Source organism: Penaeus vannamei, chromosome 38 (assembly GCF_042767895.1).
Source record: "Penaeus vannamei isolate JL-2024 chromosome 38, ASM4276789v1, whole genome shotgun sequence".
NCBI classification, from domain to species: domain Eukaryota; kingdom Metazoa; phylum Arthropoda; class Malacostraca; order Decapoda; family Penaeidae; genus Penaeus; species Penaeus vannamei.
Window position 1 is genome coordinate 4569464 of NC_091586.1, and position 27913 is coordinate 4597376.

The following is a 27913-nucleotide window of genomic DNA, read 5'->3' on the forward strand; positions in this document are numbered from 1 at the left end:
TATTTTAGTTTTATTAATTTGACTTTCTTTATAAGAATTTCACATTTTGGTTATTTTTTACTTTATTTCATTGTAATCAGGGCATTGAAAGTATGTATGTCACAGATCAAATAACCAAGTTAATAAGATAGTTATAAGATAAGATAGCTAGTTCTGTGAGGTTTGCTATGTATGAATGTAAGAAAAGCCTGGATATTCCTTCTATAATGCACAAATCTTAAATACTGACTGTTGTACTTAGGACTTTGAAGGTTTTCCGAGTACAGAAAAAGAAATGTTTACAGTAGATATGGACCTCTTTTGTCTTATTCCCCAAATCAGTTTAGTTTGCAGAAATTTTCTTGATGGCAAAAAAAATTTACAAGACATAAATGCAAAAGAGCACACACATACATAAGCATAAATCCATTCACAGATAAATACTTTTTATATGAAACCTTTATATGAGATATGTTCACTGTACAGAGCCTGACTCAGTTGTAATATTGCAGAATGTTGGCAAGTAGCTGTAAAGGGAAAGAGAAAAGAAAGTCCTTATACTTACTTGCTTAACCTTTTTCTTTCACATTATTTGTTAATATCCAGGCCTTTTTATTTTTCTTATCTGTAGGTGATGTTACAGCAACTTGTGCCCAGTCATTTAATTGAAAAATTATAATCATGTACTTACAGAGACTTACAGGCACTAGGAGCACCAACTAACATTGGAATATGAGTGAGATGTTATCTGATAAGTGCAAAGAAGAAAAAAGAGAATTGGCCGTGAGTTTTGACTGGATAGATTATTTTGAGAATCTCAAGCCGTGCTCATAAACTTTATAATCAGACTTTTACCTCCTCAAAAGAAAGAAAAGAATGATAGTCCCTTAAATTAACTGTTTATCTTTTTGCTTCTTTTTTAAGAGGCTACATAAATATGGCGTTAGTCTAATGTGCTATTCACCATTTTTAAAGGAGTCCTTCTGGCTTGAGTCTGTAGCTAGCCAAGGGGATGCTCTGCTCTTGCATAGTTTTATGCATTTACCCTTCTTTCTTTTCTTTTTCTTTTAGATCAGTTAAAAATGGATTTTTGAATGCCTTTCTATATATATATTTATACTTTTTAGTTGCATGTTCAAAGAGTTGAATTAAACAGTTGAAAGAATGAGGGATAGTGGTTTTATTTATTTTTGTTATAAAAGAGCTCATTTATAGGGTAACAGTATTCCTTTCTTTTTTCTCCCTATTCAGTAGTTGCCTAATGTGACCTAGTACATGACACTTGCCTCCATAGCTGCAGGTATCTTGAAGATAATGTAATTTATAAAACACTTTTCACAAAATCCATCATTCTCAAAAACTAAATATATTTTTTTGAAAAGCATAGCCTATATGATTGTTTTTATAAGGCTAACCTCTATATTTTTTCATAGGTTTAGAAATTGGGAAATGTAGTGTTCTGGTTCCCAGCGTTTTGAATGAAGGGAACTAATATAAAATGTATTAAAACATTTTATATACAATTCTCCTCAAATATTTTTTACTCCCTGGTATGTGATGATATACTGTAGTTACACAAACTGGAAGTCATTTTTTTTTCCAATTTGTTTTTCTTATTTGTACTTCTAATAATAATCTATGATTAATCAGCTTTACACAGTTTGCATTCTTATTATACGTCAATTCGTAGTTTTTTTTTCCCAGCCATGAACAATGGGCTGCATGCAAATTTTTATGTGGCGTGCAAGGAGCTTGTAACTTTTTTTTTATCTGTGTAAAAGATTCATGGTTAGATCTTATTTCTCTTTACATGTATGTGTGGTTATGAAGGATAAGAGAGAACTTTTGTTTTCAAGATTTCTGTGAAAAAGAGAGTGATTGTCATTTTTATTTGCTTATCATTAAGGAAGTGACATTATTTTGTTAACATTTTATTTTTTTGTATTTTTATTCTACAAGTCAGTTGTGATAAATAACTAGGGGTAATTTTTTCTCCTTTTCAAAGATCATCTAATCAGGATTTTATTATATTATTTTGGGGATTTGATAATGAATGATTAAGAAAGTCATTCTGTGTCTTCATATACATAAATAGATATAGTAATTTATTTTTTAAATTTATATGCTTCTTGCTGTCTTCTTATCCCTTTCCTACAAATGGCAGAATACAAATAAAATCTTGCTTGCCTGACAGTTTTCCCTGTGAGTGTTGCCTTTTGTGTGTAGCAGGAATCTCTAGGACTTCCTTCTTATAATCAGGGTTGCTGGCCATTGCTATTTTTAAGACAACTGTGTAACCCATTCTTTTTTCTGAAAGGTTGTTAAAAGTCCTTGTTAAATATATTTAGTGCAGCTAAAAGAACAAGTGAAAAATGAAAGTTTGGGAAGGCACAGAAGTGTTGTATTATATAAAAGATATTCTTCCGTGATCCTTAAATGTATTTGAGTACAAATATCAAACAAAATGTCTCTCCAAGTATGAGCCCAACATCTTTAGGGTTAGTCTGGTGTGTGGGACATTTGGTCTCAGAAAAGTTTATTTCTTACAAAGGTAGTTTTATAACATAGCCGCATAATTTGATTTTAATTTTCCATCTGTGTGTGTGTGTGCGCGCGTGTGTGCGTGGGTGTCTGAAAGATTGGTGTAAATTAGATATACATTTATGAATTTGGTGTAAAAATTGTTTTCCTTTTACTTCCTAGAACAATCTATGAATAAATTTCAAGTGTTGTGTGCAGCACAATCTGCCCTTAACACTGAGGCAGACTACAGATATTTCATACAGACCTTTGTAAGATCAACATACAGATGAAAGCACTTCAAAGAATGGAAGGGAGAGTGGGAGGTAGAGAGATCCAGGGGAAGCACTAAGTGTAACTGAAGTCTTTAGGATTTGGAATGAATAGTTTCTACAGCTTAGCGCATAGTCTTCTGCTAATGGTGTGTCTAGTTAAATTCTTAGATTGCTCCCTTTCTTTTCCTTTTGCTTTTCCTTTCTCTCCTTTCCCTTCCCTTTTGTGGCAAGAATCAAAGTTCGCAGCTGGACTTGGGTGAAGGATTCCTTGGGCGACAATTATGGAAAACTTTTTTAGCCTCCAAATACTGTGTTCTCAGGTGTACAGATTAAACCTTGGCAATTATCAACTTCTCTTTTTCTATTTCTTTCCTTTTAAAAAGAAAGTTTAAATAATTTTTCATAATTGGTATAGTTGTCTCATATGATCAAATGAAAACAAAAGAAAAAGGAAAAGAAGAAAAAAAGCAAGGTATAATCTTCCTCTCCCACATTTTTTGTGTGTTTTCTGATCATTTTTTACCTCTTAATTATTATTATTATTGTTTTGTTTATTTTATTATTATTGTAAGTTTTGAATTTTACACCATTTATAAAGCTTTGTTTTATTTTCATTTTTATATATGTATGCCTTTTACTTTTGAGTATTTCACAAAGCCAGATACCATTGCAGTCGTGTTCTTATGTGCAAAACAGTTCTTTGTTTGGAGGCACATTTCTTTTATGTAATTATCCTTTTGTCTCCCCCCCCCCCTTTTTATGGAAATATAATTCTTGTAGTATGAAAATATTCTTCATTAGTGAAGGTGCTATGGAGTTCCAGCATTGGTGATCATAAAACTTTGGAGGCCTCTTAGGAACATATGGATATATTCCATGTTTAGTGGTGAGGGTCATGGATCCTTGCGCTAAAGGTTAGGTGTAAGCATTTGTAGCCTTAGCAGTGATATTGGAGGTGCGTGTGAATAAAGCATCTGCTAGACAAGTGTTTTCAGTATCCTTAATGTCCAGTCATACCTTGAGATTGATGTACGTAAACATTTCATTATAACACGTGTTGAAAAGATGTGAATGAAAATATTAACTCTACAGTGCAGGAAATGTAATGTAATCTGAATTTCTCACATTTTGTTAAAGATCTTGTATTGAAATGTGTGTTAGCATTTGTTTACTCTTTTGTTCATACCTGCACATGTGATGAACTGTAAAATATTCCATTAACAAAGAATTAATCTCCCTTTTTTATGCTTGATGCAAAGTTTTAGTTGTAATCCTTAATCCTTTATCTATAATATTTATTTAAAGTCTTTTTTTTAACGACTGTTAGTCTCATCAAATGAGAAATTTTATCTGAATGGGAATTCCTGCTATCCATTGTTTACAATTTGCAACATAAATTGAGAATGGCAGTGAAAGAAAAAGGTACAACCATGATCAGATGTGTAGTTAGTAGTGAAATACCGGTTAGCTCATGTAGTCCGGAACAGAGCAAAGCAGAATCTAAGGGCTTTAAAATTGTATACAGCTGAACTGCAGACCTTACGAATTCTGGTATGGTTTCATCCTTTTTCCCCACTGATACATTTGATGAAATTCTTGCAGGGCCTGAAACCAAGGGAAGCTTTCATATTGAAGTAAATGTTGCTGAAAAATAAGGTCTTTTTTTTCTTTTCTTTTCTTACTACAGGAAATCACAAAAATGAATCTACTATATACCCAGTGCATTCCAAATAGATCATGTTTAGGTGGAACTGAAAACTTTACATAGCTAAGATGAAGCAACTAGAAAAATTTAATTAGCTCAAAAGACATAACTATTTGAAGATGCAGTCACCTAATCCCAATTTCTGTTAACACTAAAGAAATGAATGAAAGGAACAACTGCCAGTTCTTTCTTAGATCAAACGTGCAGCTGAATACAAGCAGAATGCTGTGCCATCAGAATTTTTGTTTCTTAACATTTTAATAAGTTGTAATAGTAATGAAACTAAATTAGGGGATTTTATAAATGTATGAAAGACACTTGAGTACTAGATAACAATCCTTTTATTCAAATTCTTAAAATTTTCAGTATTCAAACTCAGTACAAAATAACACTTGATCAAGAATTCAAAATAATTAGCAGCACAGAACAGTGCCCCATGAAGAAACATACTATACCTGGACGTGAATCTAGAAAAATTTGCTAATACCCTCTCTCAGCATTCCTCTCTTGCCACATAAGGGTTCTTTACCTGAACTTAACCCATCACCCACAGGTACATGTATTGTCCACAGTAGATTTTTGTAAATTTTATTGTGCACAGATGGCTCCACAAGGACTCAATTAGTAGGCTCTTGTGAGCAAGCCTCATTCTTTTTCTCATGCTTTTTAATATCGTTGCTCTTATTGTTATTCTTGTCATAATTATTATAATGTGCTTTAAATAATAATAAAAATGGAAAGGGTAAACACGTGAGATATGATTATCAACAGACTCCTTGGTGACTAAGCACTTGTGGAACAGTCTGTGTGTAAATACAAAAAATAAGCTAAAATTACAGTGAACATGGCATGCATGTCATGCCATCCACAGTTAGTATGTCAACTTTGAGATATTGTTATTTACTTTCCACCTGAATGTTTGCCATTTATTCCCTCAACCAGTGGGAGCAATCTGCTGAATGGCTGTGCTGTGAAGGACAGAATTGGGGAAAATGATCTCTTTAGTGTTGCAGAGTCCCATCCATATCCTTTTCACCAGGAATGCAAGGCACCTCTTTGAGTAAGGTGACAAACCTCTTTTGGTGGTTTTGTGGGTCTGAATACTTGGTGTACATTCTAGTCTGAACACCCATTAGTCTCAGCCCTTGTTCATTGTTAGTGGCTCCCTGACAACAAATTTAACTATTCATTTAATCATCCTTGAATCTCCCACATAGTGCATACAGTGGTCTTGCCTTCTTCAGCATACTGTTAATCAGCTTTGGTCCACCATTAATTACTTAAAATTCGCCCTACAATGATGGGGCCAGATTTATATGTGAAGTAATGAATGGAAAAACACTAACATGTTGATACTATGGTAGAAAAATCCACAATGCACAAACTAGATTATTGAGGAAAGTGAGACAACAGTTTCGGACACCATCTAGCCTTTCTAGCTGGGCATTCACTGTTTACTCACTAAAGTGAGTCATGAAATGTATACACATTTCCCCATCATGAAGGATAGACTATATTCATGCCTGTGAATAAAGGGTTAATAATGCATTTTACTGAAAATAGCAGGTTCTTCTGTCTGGGGGAATGTCTTACTTATATTCTCTTCCCTTCTATTACTTGGCATGGGTGTTTTTCATTGAGGTCCTCATACAATGTGGCCCACTGAATAATATCCCTTCCTATGCTTGTACAATTCACAGGTCCCTAAAGGCTTGAATGACAGAAACATTCATGCAGACCATGCATTTCACAAAAGCAATCTTTGATTTCAAAGGTCAAAGCACTGCCTAATGGTAACTTTACTGGCTCCTGATATCTGTTATTAATTAATCTAGGTACTCTTGCATTGTATGTACCCTGAATAGCTTCCATAGCTAGATGTCCAAAGGTAATAATAAGCACTTGTAGCTTTGGTAACTGGACTACCTGTTTAGGAAAAAAAAAATTCTATGAACAGTTAACCAAATTATCACTAAAGAATTGTATATCCAAATAAACTGAATTTTAGAGAGACTGTCATGATAATTTACCCACTGGTACCACATAATTGCATTGTCCTCTAAAATTTTACACATAACTCCACCAGGACTTTGTCACCAAGGAGTCAATTAGTAGGCCTACCTGAGCTCACCTGATATCCATATTTCTTGATTTATGGAAAAGTTTTAGTTCTTTTGATGCTATCAATACCTTTATCATCATCGTTATTGACATTGTTATTATTACGCTACAGTCACCATTAATAGCAATAAAAAAATGATAAAAACATAAAATAAAAATCTCTGAAAATCACAGAAAAGGATAAACAGGTTAATTCAGTTAGAATTAGTACATAATAGATCCTTTAGTGACCAAGCTCATGGAGCCAGTAATGGGTATGCAAAATTAATAAACTAAAATCACAGTGGACATCACATCCTGCCAACAATGGTTTAAAGTGCAAAATACTAGATTACCTTTGTCATTGTATACCTAAGGAAGATCATCTTGGACAAGTGCAATAAAGGTCTTTGTGCACACTTTATTCAGCTCTTGCTGAATGAATAAATCCTCTTCTGGCAATTTGCAGCAAGGTTGTTTGGCCTGCTGCAATTCTTTTTGTGCTGCTTGAGATTTTCAAGATGCAGTAGAACACGAGCTGAAATGGTGAATGCGGGAGCTAATAAGTATTATAGTAATATTTATTTCATGAATCATGCAAAAGAGGGTAACTAAATAAATGTTCTGGTTTCATATAAACTGCAAAGTTATTCAAGTAGAATAACTGATAGAAAATCTGTCCAAATTTTGTTCAAGGTAAAATAGTATCAGTCTACATTATTCTCTGTTACATAAAGCACATTCTAGTTCAATATATGTAACCCATTTATTTGGTCGCATTACAAAGTATCAATGAAACTTATCCCATAAACATAATATATGTACCAAAGCACCAAAGAGAAGATATTATGTTAATGTAGAATAAATCTGTTTGAAGAAAAGAAGGTAAAGGAATTATTACATCTGCTTGTCTATGTCTCTACAAATCTTACCTTTCTGGGCATTGCAGTTTTACATGAACTCCAGATATGAAGGTCTGAAGACTGGAGTTATCTCTGAGCCTGTTTTTACTCATGTACCTCCTTAATCTTGTTTCTTTACAAATAAAATTCTCCACCCCAAAAAAATCAGTTCTCATGTGGAGAATATTGTCCAAAAGAAATATAATGTATGTGCACTAATTTCAAAAATATATTTCAGACTGCTTACTTGGCTTTATTCCCTGTTACACTTTGAAAAAACATTTCTATTCACTAATGGATAATGGTAGAAAATGTATGTATGTATTCATATATTAAAAATATTCTGTATATGAGGATGGGAATTCACGAGGTTTCATGTCCGCTAAGTTTCTGTCTCATCCTCCAAAGTACTTGAAACAAAATTTATATTTCTTGATAAAATTTTTGATCTGTCCTTCCTTGATGAGACATCGTTTAAAGCACTCTTACTGTCTTTTGATTTCTTCTTTTCCGTACCTCTGTTGCTCGATGAAATTTCCAAGCCATTTTCACTCCATATCATCAACTTTTCATTTTTACCTTTCTCTCTTGGTTCTCTACTGCCTTCTTCATGTTGTGAGGGTTTTCTACCTGTGTTTGTAAGTGAAGCTTTTGTCTTGGTGCTTGCATGTATGTACAGTCTTTTATATGTATTTCTCTCCTTTTCTTCTTGCTCCCTCTTTCTCTTTCCTCGCTCACTCTGATTTTTTTCTTTCCTTTCCTGAGCTTTGTTGGCTGCCAGTGCCCCTGTAAGGAAAGGAAAGGAAATTATCACAATCCCTGTTCCTGCTATTGTCACATACTTCTTAATTATCACTGTTATCCTCATCATCTATGATTTAATACCATGTGGGAGAAATTAATGCCTACTACAAATAATATAACTTATTCTGCCAAACTACCATATTGATTTCACTTTCTACAGTATATAGTCATCATCATTACTATTATTAATCATGAAAATACTTTCATCTGCTGAGATAAGACCAACCTAAAATTGTGTTATGAAGGAAAGTTTTATTTGTTGAAGGAAGTCTGTTTTTCAACCATCCCGATGGCCCACAGGTTTCAGCCCTTTGTGCTCCTCTCTTCGCTTCTCGCAGCAAGGCCTCCTCTGCCAGCCTGTTGGGAAGAAAGCAAAAGCTATAACTTTAACTATACCTTTAATTTACATGACCATGAAATTTCTAAATATAGAGCTAATAATAAGAAAATATTTTATCTTCTATATAACACTGCATATAGGAAAATTAGAAGTAATTCTAACTTGGCAAATTACAAATATGATATTACTATTGTTCATGTTCATTTTTCAGGGTGATCCTAGTCTTGTGCCATTTAATCCAGTTTAGCTAAGCCTAGCTTGGTCTTGCCTAACCCAGCCCTCCCCTGCCCTGAAACAAAATTAAGGAATAACTGCTAGGAAGAATGCTATATACATTTAAAAAAATGATAATAAAGAAATAGCAGGCAAACATATGTTTTTTCTCAGTAATGCTAAATTACTGACATATGATCATATCTATCCACTGAATTTAGGGCATATACCTTCTTGAATATTGTATTTTCTACTTTATTTTTATTTCTACAGAGGCTGCAAAAAAGTTACAGCAAAATTTGGCTATGGGCTTGGGTGACTCGAATTTGCTGCCGTTAGCATTTTAGCTGAAGACCATGGTGATAGGAAAGACCCATTTAATATGCACAAACTTCTTGAAGAGTGATCAGATTTATTTGGCATTTTGAAAGGGGGTTTTGCATTATTTCCATCAATAAACAAGTGTGGAATGTAAAGTCTGTTAGCCGTGACTGGACCAGGGATGACCATGAACATGACCAGCTCCAGGGAGGCCACTATTTCCATGTTCTGGAACCTATTCCTGCCTGCCATGACTGGTGTATTACAGAAAATTGACTATTATGAAAAAAATGAAAAACTGACACATAAAACAAAATGTTACTTATTGTTATCATTATTGCACTGAGTTATAGACTACCTAAGAGAGATAATATGGAGTCAGTGCAAGGAAAACAGTCTATCACCATCTGGATAAAGTAAATCAAATGACAAATATAGACATTTGAAAATGAAAAAAAAAACTTTGCAAAGGGGAGGCATGGAACTTTTCACTAGACACGAGTGTTTGTTTGATCCTGGCCTACAAGCCGCACATCTGGAAGAGTGTCCACTCACTAAAGCCTAATGCCCACATTTTAGGCGACATGATGGAAGTGAAGCATCTGGATCAAACAGGTTAAAGAATACAAGAGACAACAATAATGACAATATTAAGCAATCTTCAGAAGATGAAGGTAAGCCCACAATCATTATCAAAGCTACACCCACTGTGCATCTATCATTCCCCACATTTACCATGACCTATTTTCTTTATTACTGGCATTATAATTTACCTTACCAGATTATTTCATATATCAATGAATGTAGATTTTCCATTTATTCATGATAGTGTCATTAGATTTTCCTGTAAATGCATACCAAAGTATTTGGTAATTTTACTGAATACCTTCACATAACCGATCATGACAATTTTGATATTGGTGGATTCCTCTCACCCTATAGTACCTACACATGTAACTAGGGAACCCCCAAACCCCCACATTCTTGGTCCTGATAGCTGGGAGTTTTACCCTCTATCTCCCGTCTAGGAAGACAAAGAATCTTCCATGCATTCCAGGCAGGACCCTGGTACCTTCCATGCCCTCCCCTACTATCAGGGCCAAGATTGTCACTAGTACGGGGGTATCTAAAGCATAATATTGATATACTTCTATAATAGAATACGAGAGGAATCCATTGATACCAAAATAACCTCATTATCAATTTTAAAAATATCCCCATTGACTCACTTAGATAACTCGTCGTCTGTCGGCATCGTTCCTCTCCCGTGTTGATTTAACTTGTGAATAAAAAACACAGAAATATTGTCGACCGTGTGAGTAAAACTGCAACCAGCTCTTCTTTCTCCTTTTATAGGATTTTAGACTTTTGTGTAGTCTATATCCCCTGCGCCCAGCTCTCTCTCCTCTCTCGGTTTGTTTACATCGATAAATAGCGAAAACCGCTAATGCTGAGCATATTTTCGCTATGCTAGCGAGTTCGTCTAGCAATGACTGCTACGGAGCGAATGGATATTGAGGCAGGCATTGTCCACGTGGGCTTACTAGCTGAGATTTTGGGAAACAATACACGACAGAGGAGCAGAATATATCAATTAAGTCATTAACATTAAAACAATTTGTATATCAGACCTCATGGAAAAACATTAACGAACACTCAGGTAATGAATAATTGTCTCATTGTATAGTGGTTATTTATTCTGGGATCCAAGTTTCACTCTTGCGTCTAAATCCATATGACTGGTAAAATCAGAAAATACATGGATATTTGAAGATAAATCGTTGAATGACTACATTATTCGAGGTATACTGAGCATACAGATAGTCAACCCAGATTCAAGTAACGAACAGATAAAAAAATATCGTATAAAGCAATTATATCAATAAGAAAATTGCAACACTTGAGAATCACTCAGCCAGTTTAAATGGCTGGGTTGGTTGTCCTTGTAAAAGCAAACTTTTACTTAGTACATTCTTGCCGTGCCATTTACTAGTTTCATTGATGTCGTCCACATGTCCTTCGATCCAAGGTCCATAAAAGTACTTATTTAAACCTTGCTTCGACCAGTGTCCTGAGTGAGAGATTACAACGAATACTCAAAAGAACTCAAATCTACGACAGCATATTGTATACTCGGAGCATATATGAAACAATGCCTTATATTTACTACACTGCAGAAGTAATTGATAGGACTGTCCTCTCTCATGTAAATTATTTAAGACTGATAAAGCATGACACTTCAACTACCTTCACATGAAATAGGATAAGGTACCGAATTTTTTTACACTATCAGGGTCAGATGTAGAATCATCCTTTTGTCCAAACAATATCTGTACCTTGGCAACCCAGGGGAGAAATACTTTTCCTATGGAACTTCATAATAATTTATTGTACCAACTGTTCACCAGTGCGCTTGCTGCCAATGTATGCCACGACTGTCAGGTTAGGAAGTATACGTAAGGGAAAGGGTTCCTAACCTTGGGGCCATGGCAAGTGGGCCACGGGCTACTTTCTGGAACAATATGAAAATTATGAATTCAACCGAATCTTATTGAATTTGAAGTGTTCTTGTCCTATAGATATTGACACGCTTACACTATCCACACACTTACACTATCCACAAGTAATAGTTGAATTTGAAAAGATAACAGACGCAGAACAGGTCCATGGAGACTATTACATATTGGTCGGGAGTCACGGGAAGAGGCGAAGACAGCCAGATTTACATATAAACTAAATATGAAGTTATAATTTAGGGCCTCAAATTTCAAAGGACCCCATACTTTGACGATCTTTTGAAAATCACTGTGTATTGCATTTATGCGTTATTAATCTGAGCAGTTAAATTAAAGATCTTCACATTTCTAAGTTCTATTGGATCTTTTTCATTTTACAAGGGACACCCAAGTCCATATCCGGACTAGGTTGGAGGTAAGAGACAGAGGTATTCTTATTTAGTAATGAGGGGGAGGGGCTATCAGCACAATCATTCTACGATGGGCGAGTTAAGCTTATAAGTACCTGCCTTTCCTTAAAACGGAGCACAAAATTTGTACTCAGCGCCAAGCTACACATACTTCAGCTCCTTAAATTAGATGGAAACCGGTAGTTTTTTAACCTTGGAGTGTATGCGATGGACAAGGAGGGTAAGTGGATGGGCTGATGGATAGAAGGCTGGATGGATAGTTAAGAAGTTAAAGAAAAGTGGTTTGTTTTTTCTAAGAATAATAAAATTACAGCAATCAGTAATTGTGTGATCCATTTAGCCGCCATTACTGACGTTCCCAGGGTGTACCACGAGGAGGCGGATCACATCTACACCCCTTTTATGTCCCTCCATTTATTTTAATTATTTATCTAATTCTTATTTACTATTATTTTTTAAGGAACTGGGGATCTTTATTTCAAGATTCGGCATCATCGGTTTCATCGCTACTGGAGTCCGAATCAGTCACCTCATTAGAAAATGTCTCGTACATGTGTTCAAAGGCATGGTCTTTTTTGCTGTATTCGTCTTGAAGCTCCTGCGTTTGTTGTACGTATTTCTTCCAGTCTTCAGGAGTTACATGAGTAATGGCCTGCAATATAAGGAGTCCAAGTTTGTTGAAATATTGCCACTTCTCCGAATCCTTCTTGACTTCGTCTTTGATCTGAACCCAAACCGATTCAATGGGATTAAACTCGCTATGATACTGGGGGATTCGGAGAACCTTGTGTCCAGCAGCAGCAGCGAGTTCGTCAGCCACATAGCGATGCTTATCTTCCTTGTGCAGCTTTACCAGCTGGAAAAGTTCAGCTTTGGTGTGAGACGAATCGTGGGGAATGGAGTTATCAGTTAGCCACTTAACGATTTCCTCTTTTCCCGATTTGACTGAAGGGGTTTTATTGTGCTCCATGTTGTGATACGGAGCGTTGTCCATAATGATGAGTGATCTGGGTGGGATGTTCGGCAGCAGCTGCCACTGAAACCATCTCTTGAATGCTTGACTGTCCATCGTATCGCTGTAATCCCCCCTCCTTCCCATCTTGGATTTGAACACGAACATAGCACCCTTTACAAAGCCTTCAGAACTCCCTGCGTGGATAATTATGTACGTCCCACCCCTCAAGCATCTCGTGCGAGCTCCCACTATTCCTTCCTTGTTGGTCCAGTCCTGGTCAGCGTTCATATTCTGATTAATCCAGGTCTCATCAAGGTAAATTTCTGGCCTGGGGCTTTCGCTGCTTCGGTTGGTCCTCAGCTCCCTTATGAATTTGCTTCTGGCAGCTACGACGGTTGGCCGTTCCACCAGCATAGCACAGTTCTTGTAAAATTTCTTATACCTAAACCCCATGTGTTGCATCAATCGCCACAGACTCGATCTACTTCCTTTGAAGTTCAGGGGCGGTTCCTTCACCGTTTCCATAAGCGAAGTGAGCGTTGGCATGTCTCCCCTTTCATATATGGCAAGGATTGCCCTTCGCAAAGCATCCTTGTCCACGTCGCCGATCGTCGTGCGTTTGGGAGCACGTCTCTGGGGGCAAGACCGGGGCTGGATTCTGCCACGGAGTCTCCTCTTGGCTTGAGCTCTTAACTTCAGAATCACCGTCTCCGAAACCTGCGTTGCCTCGGAGGTTTTCTTAGCCGCATCTTGGACGGACTCACATGCATCCTTATTAAAATACTCAAATACGTTCAAGACAAGTTCCTTGGATTGGCCGACGAGCGCAGAAGCACCAAGACGCTTGACCGGGTGTGTGGAGGACGCCATTGCTTCAGCAGACCGACTGCGTTCGACAGGGGAGGAGGTGGGCGGGGCTTGCATCTGGCGCCAATTTCGAAATGTTTATTAATGACGATCTTTCGAAATTTGCTTTGGTTGAAGTTATTAAAGTGATGTAATTACCTAAGGCTCTGAAAATGTTTACACAACTTTTGAAGTTATAATGGTAAAGACGTCTCAACCATGGACCAAAGTGTGACCGCGAACCTTAAGTGCTGCAAGTTTTGGCGCCTGAACGCTCCCTGAGTGTTTCTGACTTGTCAAATGCGGGTTCTTTGCATTTTATTCGAATATTCTGTTGGTCTCTTGTTTTTGATGGATTTTATTGCATATAATTATGTATAATAAATTCGAGTATCCTTTTATATTGCATTATTCATTTATATATAAAAGAAATTATTCATAAGTGACATAAGAAATAAAATTATGTACATTTCTGGCAACTATGCGCTTCTCACACCTTGCCCATCGATCTTATGTCTGTTAATTTTTGTTAATCTTGAATTATATAATCGCATATTGTGTGACTGTCAATAGAATCCTACCAGAACAATACATAGAATATATGATATAAGGGAAAATTACTATAACAAGTAGTTGTCTCAAATTTATCTAAAGACTTGTTATTATTACTATTATCAGTATCAATATTACTTTACTGTTGTTATCGTTGTTGTTATTATTATTGTTATTATTATTATTATTATTATTATTATTATTATTATTATTATTATTATCTTATTATTATTATTATTACTATCATCATTACTGTTGTTATTATTATTATTATCATTATCATTATTAGTATTACCATTACAATTATTAGTATTATTAGTATCATTATTGTTATTATCATTAATATTATTGTTATCATATAGTTTGTTGTGTTGTTATTATTAGTACTATTAGTAGTATTAGTAGTAGTATTAGTAGTATTGCTATCATTATTCTTATTATCAATACTATTATTGTTATTAGTATTTTGGTGTTATTACTATTATTATTATTATTATTATTATTATTATTATTATCACTACTACTACTATTATTATTATTGCTGTTGCTTGTATCATCATCATCGTTATTTGTAATGTTGTTATTATTACTATCATCATCATCATCATTAATATCATTATCACAGCTACATTGCCATCGTTATGTTTCATACATGACAATATATCTACCATGGAACCATAGCCGTTTTAAACATTACCACGATTTAAACCCTAAGCATTATAAAAGAATTGATAAAAAATATATTTTTTCATCCTCACCTGAAAACTCGTAGAGCCTTATATTCCCACAGACTATACACGATTTCCACCCTTAGAAGCCACCTAGACACACTGCCACCACGAGACAGATGTACTTGAACGGAAAATACCCGAGACAGCATTCACAACGAGGGCTTTCTTATCTCCTCCCAAAGGAATAAAGGGAAGCGAAAGCACAAAGATAACATTCATTTTTGGAGATAAATTAACGGCAGTCTTCGGTTTAATGAAGAGGGCAATGTGCACACACACACACGCACACGCACGCACACACACACGCACACACACACACACACACACACACACACGCGCGCGCGCGCGCGCGGATGTTGATGGGTTTACTCTCGTGGAAAAAAAGAAAAAAAGAAGAAGAAAAAAAGACAAAATAGAACAAAGATCTACCGCTAAACCACAGGTGTTGTACCTTTACATAACAAACTGCCACACAGACACTGAGGAAGCAGATATCGAGAATCACCTACTCGTTAACTTCCCTGAGGTGGACGATGTAAATGCATTCAAAACAAAAATGAGTCATTCATACCAGCTTCACTGTTTCTCTTAAAGGCAAAGCACTTGTAGCTGATGAATTTCTGAAGCCAGATTCCTTCCCCAGCCCCGTGAGAGTCTTTTTAAGTAGAAACAATTACGAAACCTCGCAAGACCCCGCAGAACGCTTCCCAGCATTTACCTTGCAAATGCATGCTCACTTACAAACAAAGTGGACGAACTTGACGTCATAATTAAATAAAATATCGATATTGCAGTAATCACATAACGTGCTTCAAAGACGATACATTAAACATCGGAGCCATACAGGGGTACCACTTATTTAACAAAATTCGTCAGGGCAGAAAAGGTGGTGGCGTTGGTATCTACATCAAAGATACTATCCCCTACAACACTATAAAATCCATCTGTCCACCAAGTGACGAACTTGAAACATTATGGCTCGTTGTTAGACCTACATGGCTGCCTCGCCATATAGGTGACCATGGGTCACCAACAGGATCGAAAACCTTATCAACAAGCTACTCCCACCACTACAATCAGCAGAACTGCCAACTTACTTACCCTCGCGCCCTCTGCAAGCAATTGTCAGCGAATACGACGTGTACCAACACTTTAGAAGGGTAGCAAAAAGCAAATCTGGCCCTGATGACATCCCGCCGAGGTTACTACGTGAATTCGCTCCCGAGCTCGCCACCCCCCTCTGCGACTTCTTTAACTGCTCCATCACTGAGGGCGTGGTGCCTGACCTATGGAAGCGTGTTATCACAGTCCCAATTCCCAAAACAAATCCACTTAATTCTCTCGATGACCTTAGGCCTATATCATTAACACCTATTCCTTGCAAAATACTCGAGAGAATAATTGCTAAAGAATTGTGGAAAGTATTCGCCCCCAAATTAGATCATCGCCAATTTGAAAATACCAAGGGTAGCTCCACAGTCCACTACCTAGTTGACCTGATCAATTATATCACTTCAAATGTAGACAAAAGACTCGAGGTCACTACCGTCACCATCGACCTGAGGAAAGCATTTGATCTCATCGACCACACCACATTAATTAAGAAAATGATTTCTCTGGGTTTCCACGAGGGCTGGGTGAAGTGGATATCTTCCATCACCAACCTTCGCTCCCAGAGGACTCGTGCAAACAACCAAATATCCGATGAAATTGATCTTCACGGCGGTATCCCTCAAGGAACGGTCCTCGGCCCATTATTGTTTCTGATAATGGTAAATGAGGACAAAATTCCGCACGTGATCTACAAATATGTGGACGACATGACACTTGAACTAGCACACCAACCAGGGCAAGGAAACGCCTTATTACAAGACGCCCTTAAACAAGTGTTAGAGTGGACTTCATCTAACAAAATGTCTGTCAACACCAGGAAATGCACAGAAACAAAATCTAAATTTAACAGATTTGCCGACAGAGGTAGTACTCTAAAAATAGGCGAGGAACTCTTAACTCGGGCCAAAGAGGTGAATCTATTGGGAACAGTTATCAGTGGCGATTTAAAGTGGTTCGCCAACACCCAGAAACTGATTTCAAAGTGTGGAAGAAAGTTCTTTATGCTAACCAAATTAAAATCTTTCGGTGCATCCCAAGAAGACCTCCTCCGCATATGGACGACTTTCCTTCGACCAGTCTGTGAATATGCAGCACCAGTCTTCGTGAGGATGTTAACAATAAATTATGTGAACCAAAGTGTCATACATCCAGATATTATATGTCTACTATTCCCTATTGTATTAGACACAAATGATAACTTTGTAAAGTAACAATTTTACACTTGTAACTAAAACTTTACTTAATAAACTCTTCATTATTATTATAATTTATTATTACACACACACATAGATATAGATACAAATAAATAGCAAGAGAGAGAGAGAGAGAGAGAGAGAGAGAGAGAGAGAGAGAGAGAGAGAGAGAGAGAGAGAGAGAGAGAGAGAGAGAGAGAGAGAGAGAGGGAGAGAGAAAGAGAGAGAAAGACAGAGATACAGACAGATAGACAGACAGACAGACACACATAGAGACAAAGACAGTGAGAGAGAGAGAGAGAGAGAGAGAGAGAGAGAGAGAGAGAGAGAGAGAGAGAGAGAGAGACAGACAGACAGACAGACAGAGAGAGAGAGACAGACAGACAGACAGACAGACAGACAGAGACAAAGACAGTGAGACAGAGAATGAGTGTGTGTGTGTGTGGGGGTGTGTGTGAGAGAGAAAGAAAGAGAGAGAGAGAGAGCGAGAGAGAGAGAGAGAGAGACAGACAGACAGACAGACAGACAGACAGACAGACAGACAGACAGACAGACAGACAGACAGACAGAGACAGACAGATAGACAGACAGAGAGAGACAAAGACCGTGAGAGAGAGAGAGAGAGAGAGAGAGAGAGAGAGAGAGAGAGAGAGAGAGAGAGAGAGAGAGAGAGAGAGAGAGAGAGAGAGAGAGAGAGAGAGAGAGAGAGAGAGAATCCACTGTTCAAAGCAACACAGACCCTTGTTACTATGCCACGACAAGCATGGACATTTTGATACCGGTAAAATGTTCTTTATCTGTTTGGCGTTGGGCACGGTGTGACGCATTCAAAAATTTATATTCTACAAATCACACAAATCAAAACACTGTGTACGGTCATTCACTTCTTAGATATTGTTATTCCATTTGTATTTCATATATTCAAAAAGTATAGTCGACAAAACCGGGTGAATTTTATTACATGTGCAAGGCAAACGGCGAAACTCTCAGACTCGAACTAAAGTCAAGTATTTTAATTGCTAAGATATCTGTCTTATCTGCTTGATATCCCTAAAACCGTAAATGCTATTTTAACAAAACAATCTTACTAAGCAAGATTCAATCGCAAATGCAAGACGTTGAGACTCGAATGTTCTTAAGAATCAAGTGGTTTGTTTACAGTCACAAACGGGACGTCGAGGAAGGTGCATGCTACTAACGGCTCCGCTAACCATTCTCTCTTTATCATCTCTTCCTTTAAAGACATTCTTTTAGGATAAAGTAAGTTGGTAAACCATGATATTCCGGTTTCATTGGTGTAGTTTTTATGTGTTGTTATAATCCAATTATGTGTTTTTTCAGGATTTATTTGACTTGTTTAGACACCATGCGTGAAGATCGTGGTGTGATGCCCCGAGTTATTAATGTTAATGTGCATGGTTGTGTTTTCAAATGTTTTAAAGTCTGATCAATGGCAGCAGTTGATGTATATTGATATTGTCAGTCACACAACGGAAGGGTTTGATTGAACACACCCAGAATTAAGTGGCGGTGATCAGTTTCTGTCGTGTCCAATTGTGTTAGATTATCTCAAGGTCATTTGGCAGGAAAGGGTTATTTGTTAGTGCTTGTTTGTCAGCCGACCCAAAAGTCGCCATGTGGAAGATTATATCTGTTGACGTTGTCTGTTGTAAACGATATTGTTTAGTTTTCGAAAACGGGTGACAGAATTCCAAGTTTTCTCTCTGAGGAAATGTTGTCTGTTTTACTTCTTCGGTTTTCAGCTGATGGTGATTCAGGAAATTAGATATGCTTATTTCTTCCAGATTTACTGAGGAAATATGGCTGGTCACTCTGTTCCTGTGGACTTCAGGGTCAATCCTGCAAAGATCTCCAACCCTGGTAAGAAAGTTGAATTGTAGGTTTTGTATTTATCTGTTATTTGTTATTTACTTTTTACCAAAAGGCAATATTTTTTACACAAACATTTTTTAACTATTAGCCAAATGCATGCCCTTATCCTAGCCTTGTTTTTCAGTTGAGAGAAAAACACTTCTCCAGGATATGCTGCCACTAATTGAGCCCTTCACTGGCTCACTCACAGAGGTAAGCACTATGGAATAGATCTATTGTTAGAATAGTGATTGGATTTTTTAAAAATGTGCTTTCATGAATGTCTATATGCACATATGTATGAGTACATTTTCCTATGTATTCTAAAGAATTGGCAATATATTAATTAAAGCATTAAGATATGATCTTCATACAATAAGTGTGTAGGTCCTTCTTTCTTTCAAAGCATTATAGGTATTTTTCGATGGCCTATTATTCATAAGACTGGAGACAAAATTTGCAAAATTAAGTAGAAACCTTCCTCACTTTACAAAGCTACCAAACCAGTGCTCCTGCTTAAGGTGAGAAGTCACCTAAAACCAGTCTGGTGTCTACTGGACTGACATAGTCTGGCTGTGGGAAATTCCAGTTCACCACAGTAAGAACATGTACTTATCATTTTACTCAGAAGGTTAATGATGTACACTACATTCTTCCAGATATCTGTGTGTGAGGTGCCTGGTGGAAATTTTGTTGCTCTATTTGCCTCCGACACCATGACACTCTCGGTCAAGCTTTACTCCAATGGTCTCGTCACGGCAACTGTTGAATATTACACTGACCAGGTCAACGAGCACAAGATTGCTAATGATGTAAGTTTGCTGTTGCGGTGTTTTAATTTGAGTTTATCACATGCCATGGGAGTAGGTTTATAGATAGGATGCAATGGAGGGGATTTTTTTGCAGCTAGTTATTCTAGAATTGAACAGTGTTTCTATAACAATTTAGTAAGTTATGTTAGGTTTGAGAGTGACTTGTGTAATATATTCCACTTATGAAATTAGACTTGTTGAATACTGAATAAAGGTCTTGTAAAAGAGAAGTAGAGCTTTAAGACTAATAAATCATATTAGACTTATTTGAAGAGATGCCAAAGTCAGTATACTGAAGTCAAAATAACATAAAGCATGTCTGTACTTTAGAAATGTCTTTTGATTGTTGTAGTCAGTTTCAGTGTAAGATGTAGTAAGTTGTGGGTATGTTATAATGGTTTTCAGGTTTTCTCTTTACTTAGACTGATAGCTTTATTACTGGGGTGATGATAACAAGTGTTGTGGTTATTAATGCAATATCTCTATTACTACCACCGGTCATCCAACAGACTGTAAGTGCCAGACCAAATGCATGGATTTTTGCTTGACTTTTAGATTTAATTTCATTAGCAATCAGATCATTTTGCCTTTTGCATTTCACATAAAATTTTTGTGTTGATTTAATCTGCACCAGTAAATCGTGAGTTATCACATGCATATTGTTAAGCATTTTTTCCCAGAGATGGTGTCACTTAATACAGGTAAATTTTAATAGTATGTTATCCCTTTCTTTTTTCTTTTTTTGTTGTAGTACCTCAATTTTTTTTCTTTTTTCAATAAAGTATGAATTAAAATTTTTATATAATGAAATATGTGTTTGAAATGATATAGATGTTAGAACTGCATTTTAAAATACATTTTACTGTAAAATGGAAGTTAGAGTTCTTGTTAAAAAACATCTTTTATCACTGATATTGTTCAGAAAATTATTCAGTACCTTTTTGGAATTTCTTAAAGCACCATATAATATTTACGAAGAATTTTAAAAAGATAAGATAAGATATGATATAAAAATGAGGAAGCAAAATTTTCTTGTATATGTATTTTTTCCTTTTTAAAATTTTCTTTTTATATAAAGAATATGAAATGACATCACACTATTCACTACCAGCATGTCTGAATACCTGAAAAGGAACAACACAACAATCCTCACCTTTGTTTTATTATTTTTGAATGTTACTTTTCCAAATAGGTAGGATCCTATTTGCTTGAGCATTTCATACACTGCTCTATACTTTCTTTTGCCACCACCATCCTACTCTCCATCTCTCGTTCTCTCTCTTTCTCTTTCTCTCTCTTTCTCTCTCTTTCTCTCTCTTTCTCTCTTTCTCTCTTTCTCTCTTTCTCTCTCTCTTTCTCTCTTTCTCTCTCTCTTTCTCTCTCTCTCTCTCTCCGTCTCCCTCTCTCTCCCTCTCTCTCCCTCCCTCTCCCTCCCTCTCCCTCCCTCCCTCCGTCTCTCCCTCCCTCCCTCCCTCCCTCCCTCCCTCCCTCCCCCCCTCCCTCCCTCCCTCCCTCCCTCTCCCTCTTTCTCTTTCTTTTTCACTCTGTTCCCACATTCATATTCTGTAATATTACTCTCCCTTTGTTCTCACATGCATCTTTCCTTGCTTCTATTTTCTCTCTGTTCTGCTTGGTCCCTCTTCTTATTCCATATTAATAGCAGCAGGAGTAGTTCCTATCTTATCACTGTCAGACACAGAATCACGTTTTATTGTTTGAAGTGTTATTTGTAAAACAGTAGGAGCTGTTTATTTACATTGCAATTTCTTTTTAATGCTGTCAGGTTTGATACTTTTACCTCCTTGTAAGAGGAGACTTTGATTTTGTCATGACTGATGCATTTTGATTAGTGCAGCTTTGTCAGTAGAATGTTCAAGATTAAGAGAGGTGTTATAGTAATACATATAATCCTAGACTGACATATATAATGTTTTTGTCACTGTTTTGTAATATGCTACACTAATTCCGCAGCATGGGAGGGCTTTGGAAAAGCAGCTCATGGCAAAGTTTGACTGCAGTGTGGCCAAGGTCTTACCGGCAATCAAGAGAGCTCCCCCTGTCAACCCATACTTTACATCTTCAGGTTGGGATATGTGCTTATGCCTTCTGACATACATTTAGTATGAAATTCCTTTGCTAAAGAGGATAGGAGAGTTGCTAGATCATACAATTGACTATGTGTGTGTATGGGGGGGAACTATGTATGTTTCCAGGTAACTGAATGCGATTTAATGATATTTTTACCTCTTAGATGACAGGCTGCTTGAATATGACACTGATGGTATTGTCTTCGAGGAGCAGTCGGAATTCCAGAAGGTGCAGATATACAGCACAAAAAGTTTCGGAAACCTCTTGGTCCTAGACGACCTCCAAAGTAAGGAGAATTTGAAAGAGAAGATGACTGTTTTGGAATATTTTGAGATATCAGTAGTTGTTAGATATATATTTTATTTTATTGTAGACTAATTTTGTTTTATCATGTTATATTTATTTTTGTTACTATTGTATATTATGTGAGTGGTACTATAATTTTGGTTATTTGTAGGGTAATGTGTGGTATGAAGTATTAATTGTTTCTTTACTCAATCATGTTTTCTGTGTCGTGGTCAAAGGTTGGATGAGCTTGTTTACTCGAAAGCCTTGCCAACACTGTCTTGTCATGCCATCTCAACAAACCTAGCTAATTATGATTTGCCATTCCTAATATTCCCCAAGATGTATTTTTGTTGAGTAGGCATTGATCTTTTGCAACCTTAGTCATTCATGACAGGATGATGTCCTAACATGTCTTGGCAGACTATCCCTTGTACTGAGGTGATGTCTTCACATGTGCAGATGAGCCACTCCAAGTTATGTACAGTAAACTGTGGTGCATTTGTTAGGCTCTAGCTACGGTCATTAAGGTGGAACAGCTCCTCAAAAAGTAGCCTTACAATGTGTTTTTAGCTTCATCATCTGAACAGTTCTTTATGCTGCCGCCAAGAGCAATGAGAGCCGGATAATTTTATGTTTCTTAAGCTTCTAATTTTCCTTAGAGTAGATGACTCCGCATGTGCCCCATTTTGGGGTTCGTTATGGCATGCTCACAAGTGGGCTAAAACACTAACACTTAAAATATTTTCCACTATCTCATCCCATCAGGCTCTTTGGATAAAAGAAATAACCCCTTTTGAAAATACCACATGTACTTATTTGTGATCAAAACTTTTATCATTCAAACAGACCTTGCAGAACAGGACTTACCATACACCCATGGTCTCATGAACAAGGACAAGGAGGACTTTGCAGGGAAGGAAATACTGATCCTTGGAGGTGGTGACGGGGCCCTTCTGTGGGAGCTGCTGAAGGAGAAGCCCAAATTCGTCACCATGATTGACGTGAGAACTTCAAAGTTTTGCTTGGTGTGGAGAAGGATGAGGTTAAGAGGATGGAGGAATGGATTTTGGGAAATAAACAGTGAAGGAGAGGAAGAGAGAGTGAGAGGGGAGATTGAGGAAGAAAGTCTTATTGATTTTTCACGGAGGAGATTGATACGGGAGCAAAGAAGGAAGAGAGGGATGGGAAGGGCAAGGGAGATAAAAGGAAAGGAATTATTAAGGTGAAAATCAACAGAACTTGATGATTCATAAATTTATACTTTTATGAGAAGTTAATCCAGAGATAGTACATACTGTAAATATAAAATGGAGTAATACACAGTAAATATTTGTGGACTTGCCCAAATACAATGAAATTTTGGACCATTAGTGGCAATAGAACACTGGCTGAATACAGATTGACAAATATTTTTATGTGCAATGAGGATTAAAGTTGATATGGTACTATAATACAATTTGATTTGCTACTCAGTATTCCCAGAATATAGTGATCATGGCACAGTCGTAGAGCTTAGTAAGTTTGAAAGCATACATGGTGGTTCTTTTGGCTGGGTATGTTGTCCTGATTACCATGCCAATGAGGGAAGGGTTTTGGGAATAGGTATGGATAGAAAATATGAGTGAGGTGATGACACTGAACTTATGGTAATAGCAGGGGTGAGAGAGAGAGTGAGAGTGAGTGAGTGTGTGTGTCAGTGTGTGAGTGTGTGTGTGCGAGAGAGTGTGAGTGTGTGTGTCAGTGTGTGAGTGTGTGTGTGCGAGAGAGTGTGAGTGTGTGTGTGCGAGAGAGTGTGAGTGTGTGTGTGCAAGAGAGTGTGAGTGTGTGTGTGCGAGAGAGTGTGAGTGTGTGTGTGCGAGAGAGTGTGAGTGTGTGTGTGCGAGAGAGTGTGAGTGTGTGTGCGAGAGAGTGTGAGTGTGTGTGTGCGAGAGAGTGTGAGTGTGTGTGTGCGAGAGAGTGTGAGTGTGTGTGTGCGAGAGAGTGTGAGTGTGTGTGTGCGAGAGAGTGTGAGTGTGTGTGTGCGAGAGAGTGTGAGTCTGTGTGTGCGAGAGAGTGTGAGTGTGTGTGTGAGCGAGTGTGAGTGTGTGTGAGCGAGAGAGTGTGAGTGTGAGTGTGAGTGTGAGTGTGAGTGTGAGTGTGAGTGTGAGTGTGAGTGTGAGTGTGAGTGTGAGTGTGAGTGTGAGTGTGAGTGTGAGTGTGAGTGTGAGTGAGTGAGTGAGTGAGTGTGTGTGTGTGTGCGTGTGTGTGTGTGTGTGTGTGCGTGTGTGTGTGTGTGTGTGTGTGTGTGTGTGTGTGTGTGTGTGTGTGTGTGTGTGTGTGTGTGTATGTTTATGTGTAAGAGAGAGAGAGAGAGAGAGAGTGTGTGTGTGTGTGTGTGTGTGTGTGTGTGTGTGTGTGTGTGTGTGTGTGTGTGTGTGTGTGTGTGTGTGTGTGTGTGTGTGTGAGTGTGTGTGTGTATGTTTGTGTATGTGTAAGAGAGAGAGAGAGAGTGTGTGTGTGTGTGTGTGTGTGTGTGTGTGTGTGTGTGTGTCTGTCTGTGTGTGTGTGTGTGTGTGTAAGAGAGAGAGTGTGTGTGTGTGTGTGTGTGCGTGTGTGTGTGTGTGTGTGTGTATGTGTGAGAGAGAGAGAGAGTGTGTGTGCGTGTGTGTGTGCGTGTGCGTGTGCGTGTGCGTGTGCGTGTGCGTGTGTGTGTGTGTGTGTGGAGTGCGTGTGTGTTTGTGTAAGAGAGAGAGAGAGAGAGAGTGTGTGTGTGTGCGTGTGCGTGTGCGTGTGCGTGTGCGTGTGTGTGTGTGTGTGTGTGTGTGTGAGTGTGTGTGTGTATGTTTGTGTATGTGTAAGAGAGAGAGAGAGAGAGTGTGTGTGTGTGTGTGTGTGTGTGTGTGTGTGTGTGTGTGTGTGTGTGTGTGTGTGTGTGTGTGTGTGTGTGTGTGTGTGTGTGTGTGTGTGTGTGTGTGTGTGTGTGTGTGTGTGTGTGAGTGTGTGTGTGTGTGTGTGTATGTGTGTGTGTGTGTGTGTGTGTGTGTGTGTGTGTGTGTGTGTGTGTGTGTGTGTGTGTGTGTGTGTGTGTGTGAGAGAGTGTGTGTGTGTGTGTCTGAGTGTGTGAGTGTGTGTGAGTTTGGTGTGTTTTTGGTTGCTTTTGATGCTTTTTATGATGATATTCTTCCTGATTGCAGATTGATGACGTTGTGATGAAAGCTTGTCGCAAGCACATGAAGTCAGTATGTGGCACCTGCATGGACAACTATGATGGAGAGAACTATAAGGTGAGAGCATGTTTTTTTTTTTTTTTTTTCTATCATTATTATTATTATTTTTGATTTTTGTAGTATTATTATACTATAAAACTACCCTCCCTTTTAGGTTGACTGGTTTTGAGTTATCAAGTCTTCCTTTTTTTCCTTCTACTTTCCGTTTCTTTTCTTTATTTTCTTTTTTCATGTATCATTGTTAAGTACTGTTTAGTCAATATATCTTACACTTGAAGTGTAAGCCATTTTTATACACACAACATTGTAATATCGATTTACCCTGGATCATTATTATGCAATTTGTTATGCCATGTGAATCATGCTTTTTGTACCACCACACACATCTATTTTGAAATTTCACTTGCCAGAAGCCATGAAGCCAGGAGCAGGGTGTAATGTGTACTGTATCAAGACTGTAATCATGCATAGTGCATAATTTTATGCAGTTCAGGACAAAATGAAAGTTTAATGTACCTCTCTCATGTCTGGGTATGGCAAAAGAATATGTTGCTGTGAATTAAAAACTGAAAGAAAATACGGTCCATGAAATTTAAATGAAAATTAACCCAATCGTGCTGGGTGTCACATATATGAGACACCGGAAAAAATAAACATTGCCGGGCGTCCCGCCAGTGTGACGCTGTATCAGGGCTGCGCTCCGATGCAGCAGCAGCGCGCGGCCAGGCGGGTGGACAGACTCCGGGGAAGCTCTGCCCGCCGATTTTTGTAGCCGCCCGGAGTTTTTTATATTGGCTACAAAATGTACTCGGCGTGAGTGGGTTAAGGTGCTGGTGCTTATGTAGAGAACAAGAAAAAGTTTGTTTTCAATAGATCAAGATGAAACAAAAATTCTTTTATACATTATATACAGTGTTTCCATTCAGAACATTTGAAAATTAGACTGTTTTTATCCAGTGTTTCCTGATAATGCCTTTGCTTTATAAGTACATGGAACCAGAACAGTATAGTCTAGTGTTTCCAAGGTACATTTGATGACCAGTAAAAATTTGAATAATTGATGTCTATTTTTAAAGCATACTTTTTACATCATACTAGAATAATGCACACCTCTTCATCCTTTCCAGATTATTGTTGGAGATGCCATTAAATACATGAAGGACTACATAAAGGAAGGGAAACAGTTTGACTATGTGTTTGGAGACCTCACAGATGTGCCCATCTCTCCCACCCCCCGAGGGCAGCTATGGGACTTCCTGCGCACCATTCTTGGTCTGGGGATTCAGTGTGTCAGGCCAGGCACTGGGAAATATATGACACATGTTAGTGTGCTCTTCCTTTATTGTTGTTTCTTCATTTTGTTTTTATTTATGAATTATGATTTTATTTAGATGTATTATAATAGAACATCAGCCTTGTGATCATCACATTTACCAACAATTTTCAGGCTATTGGAATCCAGTGTTCAAGTGCTCTGAAAATGTTCGAGGAGCAGTTCGAAGCCCAAGACATCCCAGTGACTCTGACACGTACAAGCCATTACGTGCCATCCTTCATGGAGTACTGGTGCTTCTACCAAGCCACCCGCAAGGCAGCGTAGGGCAGGACACACATTCCTTAGGCTTGATTTTGTTACGGCTTTACAAAATGAAGTATCGTGTTGCAGCTCTCCCAAGATGAAGTATATACATAACTAAATCTGTCTATATATTATAAGCTGCTTATATATTGTTGAACATCTGAATTCAGTACAACTAAATAGATTTTTACCTAATATTTTTTAGACCTGTTTTTTCACCAAATGCTATTCAATTTATGCATTAGATATTTTTAGAAACCGCATTTTATTACTTTTTGTGTACAATGATATTCGTAAAACAGTTGTTACAAGGCCAGTTTATTGCAAAGCAATGTGATTAGTCTTTTTAAACCATAATTATCATTACTAGATTAACTATTGAAACTGATCACCCATTGATATTCATCAGTAGTATTCCAAAGACACTGGATGGTTGTTTTACATCTCGAGTAATACAATTACATGAGTCTACCTTTTTGTTGTATTTGATCTAGCCTAGAATATGATTTTCCTAATAAAAACGGAAATCAGGACTTTTGTTATCTATTTGATCTCCTTCAAAAGGCTTGCTTTGAAGATGCAAGTTTTTTTAT

The 27913-nt window shown here is 37.5% G+C and overlaps 3 protein-coding genes across 3 annotated transcripts; 1 reads left to right on the forward strand and 2 right to left on the reverse strand.

Annotated features, from left to right (window-relative positions):
* Positions 1–4802: 4802 nt before the first annotated feature.
* Positions 4803–15318, reverse strand: LOC113825153 (protein POLR1D). Its single transcript, XM_027377951.2, has 5 exons — positions 15197–15318; positions 8512–8642; positions 7512–8267; positions 6936–7117; positions 4803–6405 (listed from the first exon to the last, which is right to left on the reverse strand). The coding sequence occupies exons 1-3, from the start codon at positions 15316–15318 to the stop codon at positions 7864–7866; spliced, it is 657 nt and encodes a 218-aa protein (XP_027233752.2). The 3' UTR covers positions 4803–6405; positions 6936–7117; positions 7512–7863.
* On the reverse strand, positions 12492–14032 carry LOC113825172 (uncharacterized). Its single transcript, XM_027377981.2, has one exon. It carries the CDS (start codon positions 13962–13964, stop codon positions 12564–12566), a length of 1401 nt encoding a protein of 466 aa, XP_027233782.2. The 5' UTR covers positions 13965–14032; the 3' UTR covers positions 12492–12563.
* A 3278-nt stretch (positions 15319–18596) lies between the features above and the next one.
* Positions 18597–27853, forward strand: Sms (spermine synthase). Its single transcript, XM_027377948.2, has 10 exons — positions 18597–18735; positions 19281–19356; positions 19493–19560; positions 20007–20159; positions 22131–22242; positions 22411–22533; positions 23382–23536; positions 25709–25798; positions 26869–27063; positions 27189–27853. Exons 2-10 carry the CDS (start codon positions 19296–19298, stop codon positions 27339–27341), a joined length of 1110 nt encoding a protein of 369 aa, XP_027233749.2. The 5' UTR covers positions 18597–18735; positions 19281–19295; the 3' UTR covers positions 27342–27853.
* The last annotated feature ends 60 nt before the right edge of the window (positions 27854–27913 follow it).

What these genes read in the sequence shown, in the direction of transcription:
- LOC113825172 (XM_027377981.2), bottom strand. Translation starts at nt 13,964, where the DNA reads ATGCAAGCCCCGCCCACCTCCTCCCCTGTCGAACGCAGTCGGTCTGCT.
- LOC113825153 (XM_027377951.2), bottom strand. Translation starts at nt 15,318, where the DNA reads ATGCTGTCTCGGGTATTTTCCGTTCAAGTACATCTGTCTCGTGGTGGC. An exon ending in AAGGCTCTACGAGTTTTCAG is followed by an intron (nt 8,643 to 15,196) that starts GTGAGGATGAAA and finishes TCTTCCCAACAG; the next exon opens with GCTGGCAGAGGAGGCCTTGC. An exon ending in CCTTCATAACACAATTTTAG is followed by an intron (nt 8,268 to 8,511) that starts GTTGGTCTTATC and finishes CTTTCCTTACAG; the next exon opens with GGGCACTGGCAGCCAACAAA.
- Sms (XM_027377948.2), top strand. Translation starts at nt 19,296, where the DNA reads ATGGCTGGTCACTCTGTTCCTGTGGACTTCAGGGTCAATCCTGCAAAG. An exon ending in GGTCCTAGACGACCTCCAAA is followed by an intron (nt 22,534 to 23,381) that starts GTAAGGAGAATT and finishes TCATTCAAACAG; the next exon opens with ACCTTGCAGAACAGGACTTA. An exon ending in ATGATGGAGAGAACTATAAG is followed by an intron (nt 25,799 to 26,868) that starts GTGAGAGCATGT and finishes CATCCTTTCCAG; the next exon opens with ATTATTGTTGGAGATGCCAT.